This window comes from Pundamilia nyererei, unplaced genomic scaffold (genome assembly GCF_000239375.1).
Source record: "Pundamilia nyererei isolate P.nyererei 1_Seehausen unplaced genomic scaffold, PunNye1.0 scaffold00005, whole genome shotgun sequence".
In the NCBI taxonomy this organism is placed as follows: Eukaryota; Metazoa; Chordata; class Actinopteri; order Cichliformes; family Cichlidae; genus Pundamilia; species Pundamilia nyererei.
Genome location: NW_005187406.1, coordinates 800356 through 817024, shown reverse-complemented (window position 1 = coordinate 817024; position 16669 = coordinate 800356). Strand labels below are relative to the sequence as shown.

The 16669-nt window shown below is 39.2% G+C and overlaps 2 protein-coding genes across 3 annotated transcripts in view; both read right to left on the bottom strand.

Annotated features, from left to right (window-relative positions):
* The window catches only part of mpp2b (MAGUK p55 scaffold protein 2b), a 46400-nt gene extending 40158 nt beyond the window's left edge, over positions 1–6242 (bottom strand). The window contains exons 1-2 of one of the 2 annotated variants that reach the window (XM_005721642.1): positions 5873–6242; positions 5576–5682 (exon numbers count right to left, since the gene is read on the bottom strand). The gene's annotated coding sequence lies outside the window, so the exon portion shown is untranslated. The remainder of the gene's footprint in view (positions 1–5575; positions 5683–5872) is intronic. The other variant, XM_005721641.1, reaches the window with a different exon arrangement.
* Positions 6243–6442: 200 nt separating this feature from the next.
* On the bottom strand, positions 6443–8496 carry pyyb (peptide YYb). The gene is made up of 4 exons (XM_005721639.1): positions 8440–8496; positions 8052–8239; positions 6953–7033; positions 6443–6682 (listed from the first exon to the last, which is right to left on the bottom strand). Exons 2-4 carry the CDS (start codon positions 8237–8239, stop codon positions 6658–6660), a joined length of 294 nt encoding a protein of 97 aa, XP_005721696.1. The 5' UTR covers positions 8440–8496; the 3' UTR covers positions 6443–6657.
* Positions 8497–16669: the final 8173 nt, after the last annotated feature.

The following is a 16669-nucleotide window of genomic DNA, read 5'->3' as shown; positions in this document are numbered from 1 at the left end:
AAAGTGGGCTAATAATAGTAACAGTAATAATAAACTCCAAAGATGTTCCCTATCTTTTAGTGTAAATAAAAACAAGCACATTCTCAGAACGTTAATGGGCCATTCATCTAAAAAACAGACGATGAAAAGCCCTGCTTGTCTTTAAAAAAACATAAGTGCAATTTCACTAATATGTGTATGTTTCTGTGTTTTCCACATAGAGTCAGTGTATTATATGTGCTTTATAATGTACAAATCACACTTTAAAGGCACAATGACATCACATATTTTGGAGCTAATAAAAATATCTGATATTTTGCAATCTTGAAATAACTTTAGCCTTCCATATATTTCCACTACTGTGTAATGCTAGCATTGGAATACCAGGAGCAGCAGTCTGTTTAATAAAAACCAAAATGTTAGTGACGTAGTAGCTCTTCTGACTCATGATCCATCAAAACTCACACATTATTTCAATGTTTGACGTACTGAAGAAAGCGGTTTTGTAATCATTGTTTGACTATGCTTCACAATAATGAGAGTTTCAATCCTATCCAGAACAAATTAATCGCATTCACCACCAAATACAAGTGTTTGAGCTGAGGAATCACTGTGTCACAGCACTGACCATATTACCCAACCACACCTTCCTAACGTGGGAGTCTAATGACTAATAAGATGATGATCAGCACCTTTTAACAGGATACAATTGCTACAAGTGTGTAGCAAAGTGATATTTCAAGCTTTCCCATCATTTTGCATTTCATGATGTTCTTTCTTTATCAGTTTGTACATGTAAAAGTAATCAATATAACATTAATGACACAACCGCCCATGACCCTAGCTTATGACATTATTATGCTATAAATAAACCTAATGATGAGCACACGCCAACGCTCATTTTATGATCATTACAAACCAGACCAATAAGTACGCATAGAAAAATGGAAAACTCAAAGTCAACTTTATTGTCAATTCTGCACAGAACATACACAGGATCAAAATGTTGTTTCCCCCGGCCTACGACATGCAGCCAAGATAAAAATAATAAATAAAGTAAACTAAAGCAGGGAGCTGTAAGAATACGAGATATAGGTATGAAAATAATTATTAGTATGTAATCTGATTTCAACAAGATACATTCAAGCTTATAAACAACAATTAAGCTATATGCATTATTTAAATTATTTGTATAAAGTAGCAAGTATAAATGAATTACTTGCAAAGCAACAAATATGACCTGATATATGTTTAATTAAATTCTGGCCAGTGCTCTATCTTCACTTTCCACTACTGATATGCTATCACACGGTAGTGGCTTTATGTGCTGACTCCTTAAGATGTGATGAAGTTGTAACATCTGCTGCTAAAAGCACTGCAATACAACTTCAAACAAGCATACCTTAAAACTTTAAGTTCTCTCACCGACATAGATTCATTTTGATTATTCTTACAGAAAAAACATATTATAGCTTAGCAGGTCTCATGAAATCTTCTAGGAGAACATTGGTATGTTCATTCTTTCCTGAAAGAAATGGAAGAAGTGTCCTTAACATCACCTTCTGATGATCATATTAACTTTCAACTCACTACAAATACTGATACATATCATGACAGTGTGTGGAGGTCTTTTGAAAGAAAAGTTAAACTGAAAACCAGTTTAAATCATTGTTGAGTGATTCAAAATAAAAGTGTGCTCTGCTCCCCACATGCATACTAATACACCCAGTGCACAACAGTTTGGCTGCATGAAGAAACAACATGGAAAAGAACACCAGATGTAGTTTTCCGTTGAAGAGATTGAGGTTGATAATGAAACTTTATCTTAACGGGGCTTTAAAAATCTAATTGTAGATGGTAAATGATTAACAATCAGCTAACAGCTTTCAGACCCCATGGCCATTTCTGCCACGAGACAGTTTGTGATTCTCAAATAGTTCAATTAAGTTCATTATCTCCTCTGTCTTTTGCTTTGTATTTGGCTTTATGCTGCTTTGCACAAAACCCCCCAAAAAACAACCAATTTTCTATTTTAAAGCAACATGACTACAATTGAGTGCAATCACTGCATATCATTTGAAAACCTGTGGTTTAAGTGTTACGAGTCTTCCTTTTCTCTCTGGTGACAGAGATTGTAATTAGACTTAAATGTCATGTATGTATCAGTGAAAGGGTAAAGGGCTTAGGCAAAGTGCTGTGAGCTACCCAGGGGGAGCTTTAACAATCAGCACCCTGGCTGGATTTCATTACAGGATCACTTTTTCTTTTTGTCGTGATGGAATATAATTGTGGGCGTTTCATTGAACCCAAATGTTTTACACAAAATAACTTACATTAGCCTGACTAATATCAGCATTTATCAAGTATAACACAATACAGTATGGCATGCGTAAAAATATTAAAATTACAGCGCAATACAGATACTTTTAGTACAGCTCTGGAGTACGCTAACAACATCTGACGCCAGCTTTGTAATGTTTCGGTTTGTCTCTTCATTTCAGCAGCTTTCATTAAAAATGACTAGTTGCTTCATCAACAGTAGTGTGAAAACAGCTTTAGTAAACACAGCCAACGGGTACAGTCATGTGAAAAAGGAAGTACACTCTTTCCTAAGAGAAATCTAAATGCAGAAGCAGAGTGTGATAAAACTAAGTATACCCCATGATTCAAGAGCTTGTAGAACCACTTTTAGCAAAATAATGTGAAGTAATCATTCTCCGCATGACTTTATCAGTCTCTCACATCATTATGGAGGAATTTTGGCCCACTCTTCCCCAATGTGACGTTGTAGTGACATCTTTTATATGTCATTTTTGCACGTCTAATTTTGGTCCACTGAAGGGGACGTCTAGTGTTGTCGTCCGTACGATCTCCATGTGCGGGTTAAGTTATTTTTGCTTCTATAGACTATGTAGCCACATGTTTCCAGCGGGTGGAGGCCATGTTTTTTGTTCAGTAACAGTTATGTGTGAAGGAATGCAGACCAAAGTTCAAATGTTGAACGTCATATTGACGTCTAAGTTGGGTCATGGCTGGACGTCGAAATTGTAGACTTAGTTTGGACCGCCGTACCCAATATAGACATGATCTGGATATCTATCTGACCTCCAGTGCTTAGTTGGTTGGTCCTTGCAGTTTCTCTGAGCATTGCAGTATCTGACCTTCAGGTGAATTTGTTGGGATGGCTATGCCTAGGAAGATTGGCAATTATTTTGAATTTGCTCCATGTGTAGAATTATAAATTTCAAATTCTTTATCAAGAAGACAACCATTGCTTTTCTAACATACTGCCTGATATCTTTCTTCCTTGCATTTATGGTAAAACACACCTGAATGCTCTAGACCAGCCAAACTGCAAACACCTTTGCTTTTATAAAGATGATCAAACTTACTGATTATTACTTAATCAAAGGCAGCACCTGACTGGTATTTATGCCATTAATTCCTATGGAAGCAGGAAGGATGTATTCAGTTTTGCTAAATAAGTAATGATGTGTTTTATGTCATGTGTTGTTCACGAGGTTGTATTTGGACCTGCAAAAGAACAGATGACTTTTCATTATGTTCTGATAGAAAAACCCTTTCAAATTGAACATTGCACTACAATTCTGTCCTCCAAAAGAGAGGTCTAGTACAGGTAGCCTAGCAGACGACTAGTCCACCTTTTTTTTTACCGAGATGTGAACATGTTTATTTCTGTTGTTAAATTAGGCATTTACACGGGGGGTCCATAGGGATTCACTCTTACAGCCACCCTCAAGTGGTGATTCTAGTGACTGTAGGTTTTGGCACTTTCACTTTGGCTCCGTTTTAAAGCTTTGCAAGTTGCCGCCTGGTGCCGGAGGGGCTGAGGTGGCAGGTAGAGAGTAATGAGCAGGTCATTTCTTATGAATAGAGGTTGGGAAAAGATGCTGAGGCTATGTGAACCACGACTCATTAATCTCCCTGTGGAATCAAGCGTGGATGGGGCCTTTCTTTTAGCCTGCTACAATTGATTAGAATTCCTAGTTGATGCAGTAATTCACCACTGGGGCTGTGAAAGCAGTAAGCTGAACAGAGTCACAGTTGAGAATCACTGAAGGTGGTTTGACTAAGAGTATTCTGTATGTATCATAAAATAACTTTTTATTGTATTTGGTTGTGACTCACACGTAGCTCTTTGAATCCTCCTGAAAGTTTGAGTAATACAAAAGGATTAGAGTTTGTTTATGCACTAAATCGAGGTTATGGCATGCTGACATTTTTCTCCTGATCTAAATCAATGCCTAGAGCTACATTTATTCACATTTTTCTTGCGGGAGACATATATTCTCACTTTATATAAACAACAAAAAAAGTTAATAAAAGTTTAAAGCAAAGCTGCTAAATGATTAAAGAACTCCTTTGGAAATCTTTCTGTCGAAGTGGAGCCACAACTGCCAGTCTTCTAGTCAATCTCCAAAGCTGGGAAATTTATGGTAAACCTCACACTTCCAAAATAAAACTGATAAGAAGGCAGAAGTTTCTTTAATCCCAGTAAAAAAGCTCTTTAGTAGATTATGGATCCAAATGCAGGACTCAGGAAACAAAGACTCAAATCAAATTTAAAGCTGTCAGCTCAAAGTGAATACAGAAAGTCCAAATATTTGCAGAGCAGGGACCCCAAACACCAGAAATCTCAGGAAACATGAGGCAAGCTGACATACAGGTATGAGGGATGATACGGCAAAGGACATAGGACAAAAGATAAACATCGGTCAAATGCATGCTTGTTTCAGTGAGTGCATCTTTAAACATTAATGTCGTAAAACGCTGATTAATAAATAAAAACCTTGGTCAAATTTTTGGATATCCAATCTTATTGTCATCAAAACAAACCGAAACGCCTCTAATCTATAAATCAGACAAACTCTGTTAGCTACAAATTGTTGAAGAACAATCTGAGATACATTTTAAAGAAGGCACACTTTTAGGCAAAATCATTAAACACAATGGGGTAGTTATATATTTTGCTACATTTTAATTTAGAGGTAAAATAAATAGCAATGGTCATTGCCCCTACTTAAAGGGATAATAATAATAATAATAATAATAATAATAATAATAATAATAATAATAATAATGTGCAGGCTAAATCAGAAACAAAGGTCATTTTAATGTTTTTACATTGAAGACACTAGCAGTACTTTTTAGACTAATATAACGAAAATATTTCACATTATAGATTACTTTGCGGCTCTATGCCCAAATGAACCTTTTATTGTCTATCTTCTCTCTTATTGCTCTTTATTTACAAATCAGGCGTATTGTTAGTTGGGTAGTCCTCACGCGCTCAAACACCTGCACTTATCCCCACTATACGGGCATGCGCAATAGCATCGAATCCAGTATGTTACCAATGTTCCCAACAAATAATTTCATTGTACAAAAAAAGACAATAATTCTGCCTAGGGTTGCCATACAGAGCAATACTGTTTGCCTGTTCTGACTTTACACAGAAGCAAACAGCGTGTAGCCTGAGGCCAATTAGGCTAGCTCAATAAAAATTGCATTAGTCCCCCCCCCCGCCTCCTCAAGAGAATGAGCGTAACCTCGAGAAACGACTCCACGACATTACCTGGATTTTAACAGGAATTCCTAATGGCAGCACGGTCTCTCCTCCTCGGAAGCGCTCATAAAGACAAGGAGTGAAATAGCTGGACTTCTTTGTAGAGGGTAGGGTAGCTTTAATGACAAGAACGGGGTAATGAAGACTGAACGTAGCCTGTAACAGTAGACACCTGGCGAGTGGGGAAGGTAGACTATGCCGCTGGGAAAGGCTTTGCTTCGATTAACGGTATTAATACTACCCACTGCCGCTAAAAATTAAACACCGCGTGAAAAATAATAATAAACCACAGGATGAGATGCTCACCTGCCCGGTCACCTTTATCCGGACGCCCTCTCGATATGAGATGCAGGAAGAAGACGAAGAAGGTGTGAGATATCAGACTGACAGTTGCTGGAGCTCGGCAGCCTTTTTCCCCCCTCTGTGCAGTCACTTTCACAAAACCAGCAGCTACCCACACAAACTGCTATCTTTAACGAGACAGCACATAAAAGGGCTCGCGTGCTAATAGAAATGGATCCATTGATTAAAAGCCAGTAGGGTGCCGGATATTAAGCACCGGTCTTGTTTCCCCTCCAAAGGACGACCAAGAAGGCTTTGTGATGGCAAACGCGTGTTTTGGGCTCGTGCCCCTGTGTGAAGTTAAAGCCTGTCCACTGCCGTCGATGTGAACCCATGCACGAGCAGAACTTGGAAATGTGCGTTTTCTAGTTATATAGTGACACCTAGCGGCAATCAAAGTCATTGCAGTTACAGTGCAGCTGCTACAAATACTCTTACTCCCATCCTCCTATTACTACCACCACTATTACAACTAATAATAATAATGATAATAATAACAATGCAGGATTACAAAAGCACACGTTGGTCGGTGTAATACTTTAAATTCACAGAGGTGTTTATTGTAAATTTGATTTCGATACAAATTATTTACACATTTGGGAGAAGAATTATTACATGTACTTAGAAGGGCAAACAAACATAGTGAAGCAAATAGACATACATGCTTATCATATAATTAAACATATGGCATCACTGGATCCCAAGCAGGTTGCTTCTTGAGGATGTTTTGGTAGTGTGGGATTGTGTGTTTACCACTGGTCAACGTAGTCAGAGCTGTTAAGAAAAGAGAGATAATTTTTTTAAAAATGGTTACATTACTTGAACTTTTTTTGCATCTTAATAAGTGGTTTGCAAAAGCGCTAAAAGATTTCTCATAGTTCAATAATATAGTCGGTTTAGTCTGAGTATTAATTAACTGTTGCTTTCTGGTAATGGGGCTCTTATTCAATATTGGTTATTAGCCTGCCTAGTAAATTTGATACACCTATTTCAATTTTTTCACATTAAAAAAAATTCTTCTAGGCATCATGGCATGTTACTCACCGTGGCTCAGTGTCTTGGTTTGAATTTCCTCCATACAGCAGCCAGGCCACCGCCTCCTCAGGGGCTGATCTCTTCCCATACCTGAAGAAAGTCCACACCAGTATATTTAACAAGTACGACTAAATATTAGAGGTTCTTACTCACGTGATAACTCTCTCTGCTCTTAAGCATTAGCATTTCATCAAGTGCTCTGGTATGATACCATGAGCCTCACTATGACTTTCAACATAAGAACCAGGCAGGTCAGCTGAATGCTGCATGTTGAGTCTCTGAGAGCTTGTTCTTTCTTTGGTCTCTGCAGTCTGCATATCAGTTCTGCAGCTGTCTGAGTGCAAAGGAGGATTTTCAGGTTCACTGCCCACTGTACAACAAGGCAAACATACCAGTCAGCTCTGACTATAGTACTGAAGTCTCTTTACTGAAAATCAATGCCTGGCCGCTGAAGAGCAAACCTGCTTTTATTTGAGGTAGGAGAGGCTGCATTGTTAAGCCCTTTGAGTTCAATAGTAGATTCAGCTCTTTTAATTACCTTTAATGACATTATTGACTATACTCAGCATCCATCTACTAAACCTAAGCACCCAGACATGTAAAAATCTAATTTTGAATATTTATGACTCAGCTTTGACTTTCACCTGTCAGGAAACAAGGAAAATGAATAAAAATCTGTGGTGTTCCAGAATGTGTATTAGAAGATCTGGAGTATCAACAGAAGCATCACAGTCTGTCTGGATTGCAGAAAAAGAAAAATAGCTGGACTCTTCACCAGCATCTGAAAAGCCTTGATTTAAAGTGTTGGACAAACCTTACGTGACTGAGTCATGTCACAACGGGAGGGCTTCCATGCCCCATTTGGCAAACCTTGCAAACCTGTCCTTGAGCCCAAGACTTTAATCCCTCACATCAAAGGAGACAGACTTTGTATCTGATCCAACCAGAGCATGAAGAGGTACCACATCCCTACAAGTTTATCCAGCATCTATTAGCCTTCTTCTCTTCTTTCTCACCTTTTCCATCTGACATATTAGCTTATTTAAGAAAACAACCTGATGCACACCCGGGTTTTCGCTACTCCTTTAACTTTCTTTTAGAGACTCACCTCTGTCTGGTGATGAGGTTGACATAGTGCCTGACGGCTGCGTGATATTTGGCCCAGTCCTCCGGTGAGGCGTCGCTCCCGGGGCTCTCTGGTTTGGGAGGGTAGGCGTCCGCAAAACTGCTCAGACACACCAGGATGCAGACGACGAGCGCTGCGAGCATCATCCACGATCTGAGCGTGTTGGCCATCTGAGGAGAGAGGAGAAACAGCAAGGAACGATCACATCAAAGGCAAAATCTGCTAAGGCTCTGTTTCACAGGAATAGAGAGCATTACAAAGGTTATATGAAAGTACGCAAAGTGCCAATAAGTTTCGAAGTGTGTGTGTCTGTTTGTGGTGAAGTTAAAAATCAAGACGCAACAGAGAAACAGAGTAAGAAATAACTTACTGTCTGATTTGTCTCCTGATGATCTGACTGTCACCTCGGCAGTGCACCTCTCTTGTTTCTCTCCTCTCAGTTCACGGTTTTTATATGATCTGGATGGACATCTGATGCGCACCGAGTTAACGATTAACCACACCCCCCGGCTTTAGTGGCCGTGTGTAAATGGGGTAATTATGTCCCCCACGAAAAAAAAAAACTCAGACTAAACTTATGTGCCTGGGTTCCGATATTTGGCTTTTATCTGAATTCTGAAGTTTTATTGGGTTTATGGGGAAAAGACGCTGATTTTACTGTTGGACTAGCCAGTGTGTGTTCAGCACCACGAACAGCGCATCAGGGCAACAATATAGAAAAGAGCACAAACTGCTCTTTAGAAACCATAGCATGGTGTTAATAGGAGTGAGATATATAATGTTTAACATGTGAGAGAAAACATTTTAACACACATTACATATTAACTCGGTAGCCTATCACTGTTCTCACACAGTCCTGCTTTATTTCACGATTACTCAGTGAACTGTTATTTTGTTACACTGCCTCGTTCCCATAGCGGAAGACTTTCTGTATTTCTTTGCATTTATGTGAATGAATTCATTCTATGATGCAGCAATGCAACTATAAATCCTGCTGCATACATTTTTAGTTCCCTTCACTTTCTTTCTTGGTTAAGAAAGAAAATTCTTTAACATCAAACCAGAGTCCTCCCCCCTACTCTCTCTCTCTCTCTCTCTTTTTAAATAGCATGTTTAAAAAAAATCAAAATCAATAACACCACAAATCTCATAAATATCAAAGCTTTCTAAATCCTGGCATATTATTGTTATTTTGCGGACATTGTTGTCTATTTCCCAAAATAATTTTTGAGCCGAGCACAAGATCTTTAGTAACTGATTCTGTCAGTATCAGAAAGTTTATATCAGTTGATCTTTTATTTGCTTTTATTTTTTAATAAACTTTTTTTTGGCACCTGGGAGTTTAATTTAACTAGACAAAGTAGTAATGGCATGCTTATAAGAGTTGGGAAGCCAAACTTCAAATTTAAAAAAAAAAAAAGATTTGTGGAAATTTCTGCTTTACTTTAAGAAAAGAGACTTCTAGAATTGTCCTAACTTGTGTAATTATTAGTCTGAAAATGCTTAGCTTGCTTTGAATAATCACCGCAGCATGCATTATTCAAATGGCCATAAAACCTTTGTTAGGGTAGGGGTCATAGGCCACACATGAGTGTTTGGGCCATTGCACTCACGTGTAAGTGGCAGCAGTGTGCTTCATTTTCAGTGAATGCTTGAATTAAATGATTTAATGAGGTGTTGGAGAACCAACCAAACATCGAAAATAATAACATAACCTTCGTGATGCATGGATGTCATGTCACTCTGTCTGAAACACTGTGTTTACAAGATATCTTTCAGGTACTGAGTGCTGAGGCTGACTGTTAAACGCTCACGTGTGTGACCCGTGAAGCAGCTCCAGCGTATCTTGGATCTTCACAATTCGCTGTTCACTTCATGATGCCTGAAAGCATCCTGCAGTGCCTTTGTTGTGTGCAAGCTGCACAAGATGGAGGTGTGCAGATGGTAAATGTTTTTTGTTTCTCTGCATTTTTTCATTGTTGAATTGTTGTGTAAGAATTAAGCTGTAGGGGATACTTGCAACTCCTTGTTGATTTTGCAACCCAAAGGTTAGCTTGAAATTCACAAAGTCAGCAAACAATCATAAATCTGTTTGGTTTTTTTCATGCATTTTGCCCGAATCTTATTATATGATATTAGTTAGGATTAAACACGGGGATAAACATGACACAGATGTGCAATGCCACATAGATATTACGTTAGGTAATTCTCCAGAGAATGCTTTCAAATCATCCTCAGAATGCAAGAAAAGCAAAACTACAGCACAACTACAATACATACATCAAAAAGTCAACATTTGCAGTAACATTTTAAAGGCTCTTGTGAGATAATACATGAATCAGAGATGCTGTCATCATAGAGTAGAACATAAGAGCATGTTTGTCCTACTCGGCTCCCGAGGGAAGTCATGAAAACTCTTCTCTCCTGTGTTTTATAGAGTTGTAAAAAACAAAGGTTTTTCCTTTGTCTGTCCCTAAGCCCTTGTCAAAAAAACAAGTTGACGCAGGCATAAATTCCACCTGACAGCCTCTGCAAAGCTTTGGACAATAAACAAGAAATTAAAGTGGATGTTCCCCTGCCATAAAGGTTGTAAGTGGATTGTGGTATTGCCCGTTGATTGCGCTGACCATTTCTAAGCAATTATTGTACAATAATTCAAACCGATAGCGAGGGGCAATTGTGTTTTATACAACCAACGATGCTGAAATTGACGCAAAATAGCAAAAATGGAATTTAAATTGGTACATCTTAGCTTTTAACAACCCGACGGGCTTGGATAGGCTGCTTAAATTACACTGATCAAATAATAAATAAGTAGTCTACTATTCAAGATGACCGATATTTGTCCTGTTCATTGTAAGCACCCATTTCCCCAAGATAACAGTGGCTATCCTATTATTTCTACTCCAGTGGTCAACCTCTTTGCACTCTCTCAAAAGCCCATAAAAGTCAATGGCAAGAAACAACAATATGCATAAGGCAAACTCATTAGCTTGGTGCAATGTTTGTCAGTAAACACCAAGAATGTAACAGGCCCCTGATAAGAGAAAGGGCAGACAGTGAAGTTTTCACAGTCGAATAAGCCCCAGCTAATGCACTTCTGAAGAGCAGTTTGGGCTCCTGCATAGAGGTGAAGTGTTTGGATTGCCATCAAGGCCAAGATAATAGCACCTGCAGGGGTGCCACTGATTTCAAAAAACTTTTTCTCTCTTGTCTTGTTCAGTTTTACCAACTTTTCTTTAGTGATATTGGTGCCGCTGATGTGTGTTACAGCATTAGGTATTACATTTAAAATGAAAGACTTCTTTAGCTTAGCAAAACTTAAGCAAATCTACTTACTGTAGGCATTTACCTGCATTCTCCAAACGTAGCCCTAAAAGCTTTTCTCCTGTAAGTCTGTCTTTACTTTAGATAGTAAACCCACCTCCATTTCCATTTGCATTACACAAGCTAGTTCCCAGTCCAAATAAGAACACACACACACATACATGCAGGGAGTCCATTGTGGTGTAAGAGCAATCTGCCTGGAGAATGTCTGACTCCTTCCTGCCTTTGCAGACAGTAAGGGGGAAATGATTAGGCCCTTTTTATTTTGCCTTATCTCCCGAACGGGGTAGCAGCTAATATGAGCAGAGTGCTTTTCAGACAGCCAGGTCTGTTTGCACACCTCGGGAGACAAAACGGGGCTGCCCACCAGCAAAGGGCAATAATTCAAGAGCACATAAGTGGCTCGAAAGGGGTCTATGAGGGGCGCTGTAGATGGGAGGCCAAACATAACACACATTTCTCTTTCACGGTACATACTTACTGTCTGTCTGTCGATGACACATGTGCACACACACATAAAATGAGCTTCTTCGCCACAGCAGGGTCAAATAACAGGTGCACAAGTCAGGGCTTCACATTTTCTCATTCGGTTTCCAAACCAGTTATGCCTCGTATTATTTCCTTTCTCCCCTCCAGGGGCTTTCTCCGCCAGCTGCAGCATTCATCGTGACCATTTGTCTGTTTTGGGAAGCAGAGCTGACGCATTACATCAATATTCCGCCAACGGATACGTGTATGAACGAGCTGGCAGCGGCAGTCAGATGGGCGATGACACACAGGTTAGACAGCTCAAGTGGGGCTGATGATTTAATTCGGTGAATGTCCTCAAATATATTACAAATTAAGGAAGCCATTGTGTTATTTAGGTGCCCAACCTGTCCCCTGAAAATCTGTTACGCTCTATAATGTGAGGTGTAAGAAAAAAGGAGATCATACTAGATGTGATTGCAAAGCAGCTCATGGAGATATTTGATATTTCCTGTAAGCTGTGGGGATTTTGAATCTGTGGGGGACTGATTTGGGATATCTTCACGATGGACTTGGCAGTTACTCAAAACATGGGAGAATCTAAATGAAGAATGCGCCCTGGAGCCTAACAGGCACGGTGCACACCTACCAAAGTCAATTCTTTTAGTAATTACACCAAATGAGTTTCATGGAACTAGTTGGTCATCAATAACTAATCAAGCAACAAAGAGAGTCATTGTTGTCTATGAATGCACGTGTTGTGTGTCCATTTTTAATTCACAAAGGTTACATGTGCTCCTTGGATGCCTTAAAAGGCCTTTAATTAATGCAAACTGTTATCATGATTACTGTTATTGAGCTGTTTCTTAAAGGGTACCCGTGCTCATTTCCTCATTGCCTGAGATGACTGTATTAAGAATATCCCCTCTCACTGATCATCATATTCGCCTCAGCTATTTTTCTCAAGTTCCATTTCCCATTATAAGAAATTCTAATGCAAAGTCTCGGTTAAATGGCCGGACAAGAGTGCAGACATTTCAGTTAATGTATGACTTGCTTAAGCGCGACATAAGGCGTGCATAATACGAGTCAAATTATATAAGGACGTCGCAAAGTGGCTCAGAGTAGGTTTACTTGAATGAAGGACCATTTTTTGAACATAAACTAACCAAGACACAAACATCCAAGCAGGTGGATGCCAGGTGGAGAGGAAGAGACTGAGCAGTTCATCTGGGCCAGCTTTTATAGCCTGGAAGGCCCAGGTGAGCTGCATTACTGGTGATCCCACCCATGTCAGCCAATTATCAGTAAGCGTAGGCCAGGACTTCCTTGAGGTAGTGGGAGGGGTGACATGATGAGTTACTCTACAGGTGACTGGATTCTTAGACAGGGTTAAAGACAGACTTTAGCTAGGAGTGATTAAAAAAAATTAAAATGTGCAGTTTTAACATTTATTTGGTGAGTTGTGCTCTTAATAAATGTTGTAAGATAACATTTCCAGACCTCCAAATCTCACTGATAAAGAGGACGGTGTAGCTCAGATGGGAAGTCAAGAAAACTATTCAGTGCCCCGAAATTCATGGTTGCCAGTAATGAAAATATCTCTATATCCATCCCATATTCTTGATTTGAGATGGTTCCTAACAAGATCTCTGGACTCTTTCATAATAATGTATCTCAACAACTGCACTGACTTCGTTTAATTCAATATGGTGATGATAGTCTCCAAGTAAGCTTTTAATCTACAGTGGGAGAACCACCCATCCCACATCCTTCATCAAATCCCTGCTACTGTTCTTATTATTCTTTAACCCTTAACCTCCTGAGATCCAGGCACTTGTCTGGGATGAATTTTTAATTTCTCCTCCTGGAATTAGTTGGACCTGATAAAAACAAAAACTAACAATCACGTTTGATATAAATAGTGTAGAAAAGCCGAAATGTGATGCCTGTAAGTGAGTTTGTCCAGTTTCTGGGTGTTGATGCATCCACACAAGGGATGATGGCTTCCAGATAAAACACACAAACTCATTGGCTTTCAATTAAGCATTCCTGGTGCTAAATCAGCTGCTGCAGGACACTTTGAGCTATTCTGTTACAGAGTTGGCGTTCTGTGTCAATGACATGATGATAACTAGTTGCCGTGGTGCTCACATGTGACTCCAATGCAAATGCAAATAAGGAAATTGGATTTATTGACTTTGGGCTCCATTCCCAAAGTAACAGCTAACATGTATGCCTATGTGAATCAGTCAATAATGTGGATAATATATCTTAAATAGGATTTGTATGACCCAACAGGTGCACATATGGAGTGTGTCATGTATACAGTGAGTCACTATGAAAACCTCACTTTTGCAAGGAACACAATGCACGCAATCTCGTGCACTTTTGTGCATTGGCAGTATCTTTACAGACGTGTAATGTAACAAAAAGAAATATATTATATAAACTTTTGAGCTGCGTCAGTCCTCGCTTGTTGCGTTGCCAATTTGAAGGAAAGGTTTTTACAACAGATTGCCTTCCTCGGTGAATGGAAACTTGAGGCAAATGGCTTGTATGAGTGTGGCCACAACTAGTAATGGTTTTTTTTTCTTGACTCTGACCAGCAGCAAATACCCTGGCAGTTTTGCAATCAATCACTTTAAATCTCAGGCTTTAAAGTGTGTGTGCGTGCACGTGTGTGTGTGAGTCTTTGTTTACCAGCAGAGCCTTTGAAAACAAGCGGTGATATTGGAGTAGCCTGGAGAGCCGGTGAAAGATAGCGCCATCAAGAATAAACCACAGACAACAACAGTAATTGTTTCAGCTTAAAAAACAAAAAAACAAAGACACAAAGAAACTTGAAAATAAATCTACAAAGACATCCATCTATTTTCTTAACCACTTACCGACTACAGCATCAGAGGGTTTGGAGCCTACGTCTGACTTTGGGAATAAAGGGTAGGGTATTTTGGGGGGGGGGTTGTTGTTGTTTTTAAAGTACTGGGTATGAATTCTGGAATTATGTCAATCATCACAGTTGATTTTGTGACCACTGATCATAAAATCGAATCATGCTTGAGTCCCATGTGACCATTTGTGTCAAATTTAAGGAAATTTCCCTAAGGACTTCAAACGGCGTCTCCTTGACGATGACGGGACAAATGGATGGAAAATTCCTCTCGCTGGCTGTCACAAAGGCATAGCGAGGCAAAGAGGTGGCCACCTCTGGATTTGCCCTTGCACAACATTGAGGAGCTAAACAATGCAGAGGCAGCTCTTCAATCACAAGAGGCAAATAAGGCAATAAGTATATAAAGGTTATGTACACTTTGTAACTATAAAGTGTAATAGCTGTCAGATGTGATTTAAATACATAACGACGGCATTTTGATTATACACACAAGCACTTGCATACACATTTAGGACATGAGACACGCTAATTCCATCTCTTAAAATGTGTCTATAGGTGAGACGCTTTGCCTTGATTGGTTGGAGGGACCACACTGGAGGTGCGAGTCCGCCGTGTAATGGCTTATGCCATTACAAACGAGCTGGCCTCGGTACTCGACTGAGCAGGGGAAAAAACCAAGGACAAACCAAGGTCATTTAAAGATACAGCGCTGTGCAGATGCATATTTGGTAAGTTTTACCGTTTATTGTAGTTTTATGAGCCTAACAATAAAGGGATCAATTGATGTGTTGGGTGTGTTTCACATTTCCTATGTCCAGTTTTTGCTATATTACTTTGTCTTTCTTAATAACAAGACTTTCATGTCCGGTTAATCTGGAGATGGAGTCTTTGCAAAGATCCATCTCCAGATTAACCGGGTTAGGGTTAGGTCTTCAGCTTGTTTAGTCCTCGGGTTGTACAGTTTGTACAGCCCGAGGACCCCATGTTTATTTTGTTTTAAAGGATACACGGCACACCAGGCTAAGACTCACTTTTTCCACTCATAGCTCTTACGACTACTGGCGGCAGTCATAAATATTGTAAAAACATAAATTGCGCCCTGATGATGGCGCAGTTTATGTTTAATGGCAATTAAAGCTCTGGTCATGCATTTGTGTGCTGAATTTAATGGCAGCCCTTCCAGTTGTTGGTTCACCATCTCACCAAAGGACTCCAGGTATTCTCGAGCTCTTTTTCAGTCCAGTCCTTGCCCTTGACCATTTTCAGAGGAATATTTGTTTGTTTGCTGTTAGGCCACTTAGCAATACTGATGATTCAAGTAGAAAAAAGGCAAGAACCGATGCTGTGATTACACATAACAGACAACTTAGCAAATAACCAATTTTAACTCGTATTTGTAGGCACTTTATTCCTACCAGCCTGTCATAAAAACACACGTCTTTAGTCAAATCTATGACAAATCCCAAAGATAGTTTACCTGACATGAAATAGTATTTTTGTTCCAGCAAGGTGATTCCAAAAGAGCTGTTAACATGAAAGTTGATATATATAAAAACTAACTGCAACAGATGACGAGTATGTGAAAGTCATATCCTTTGGAATTAGAAAAACATCAGCAAAGACCTGTCACAGAACCTGCCTGAGCCTTAACATTACTGAAGCAGTGAGAACAAAAGGCAGCCAACATCCAAAGAAGAGCTTTGAAAGTCCTTCAAGACATCTGGAGAACTAATCCTGAAGACGATTTTTAAAAAATATGACAAGAAGTAAGAGTGTTCAGGATGCATTGAAGAATAAAGGTGGTAACACCAAATGTTAACTTTTGACCTCATTAGAATTACTGTTTTTTCTTTATTTACTCAGAAACACAGATGTTTGCACATTTTAATAAGTCAATTTCCATTATTTT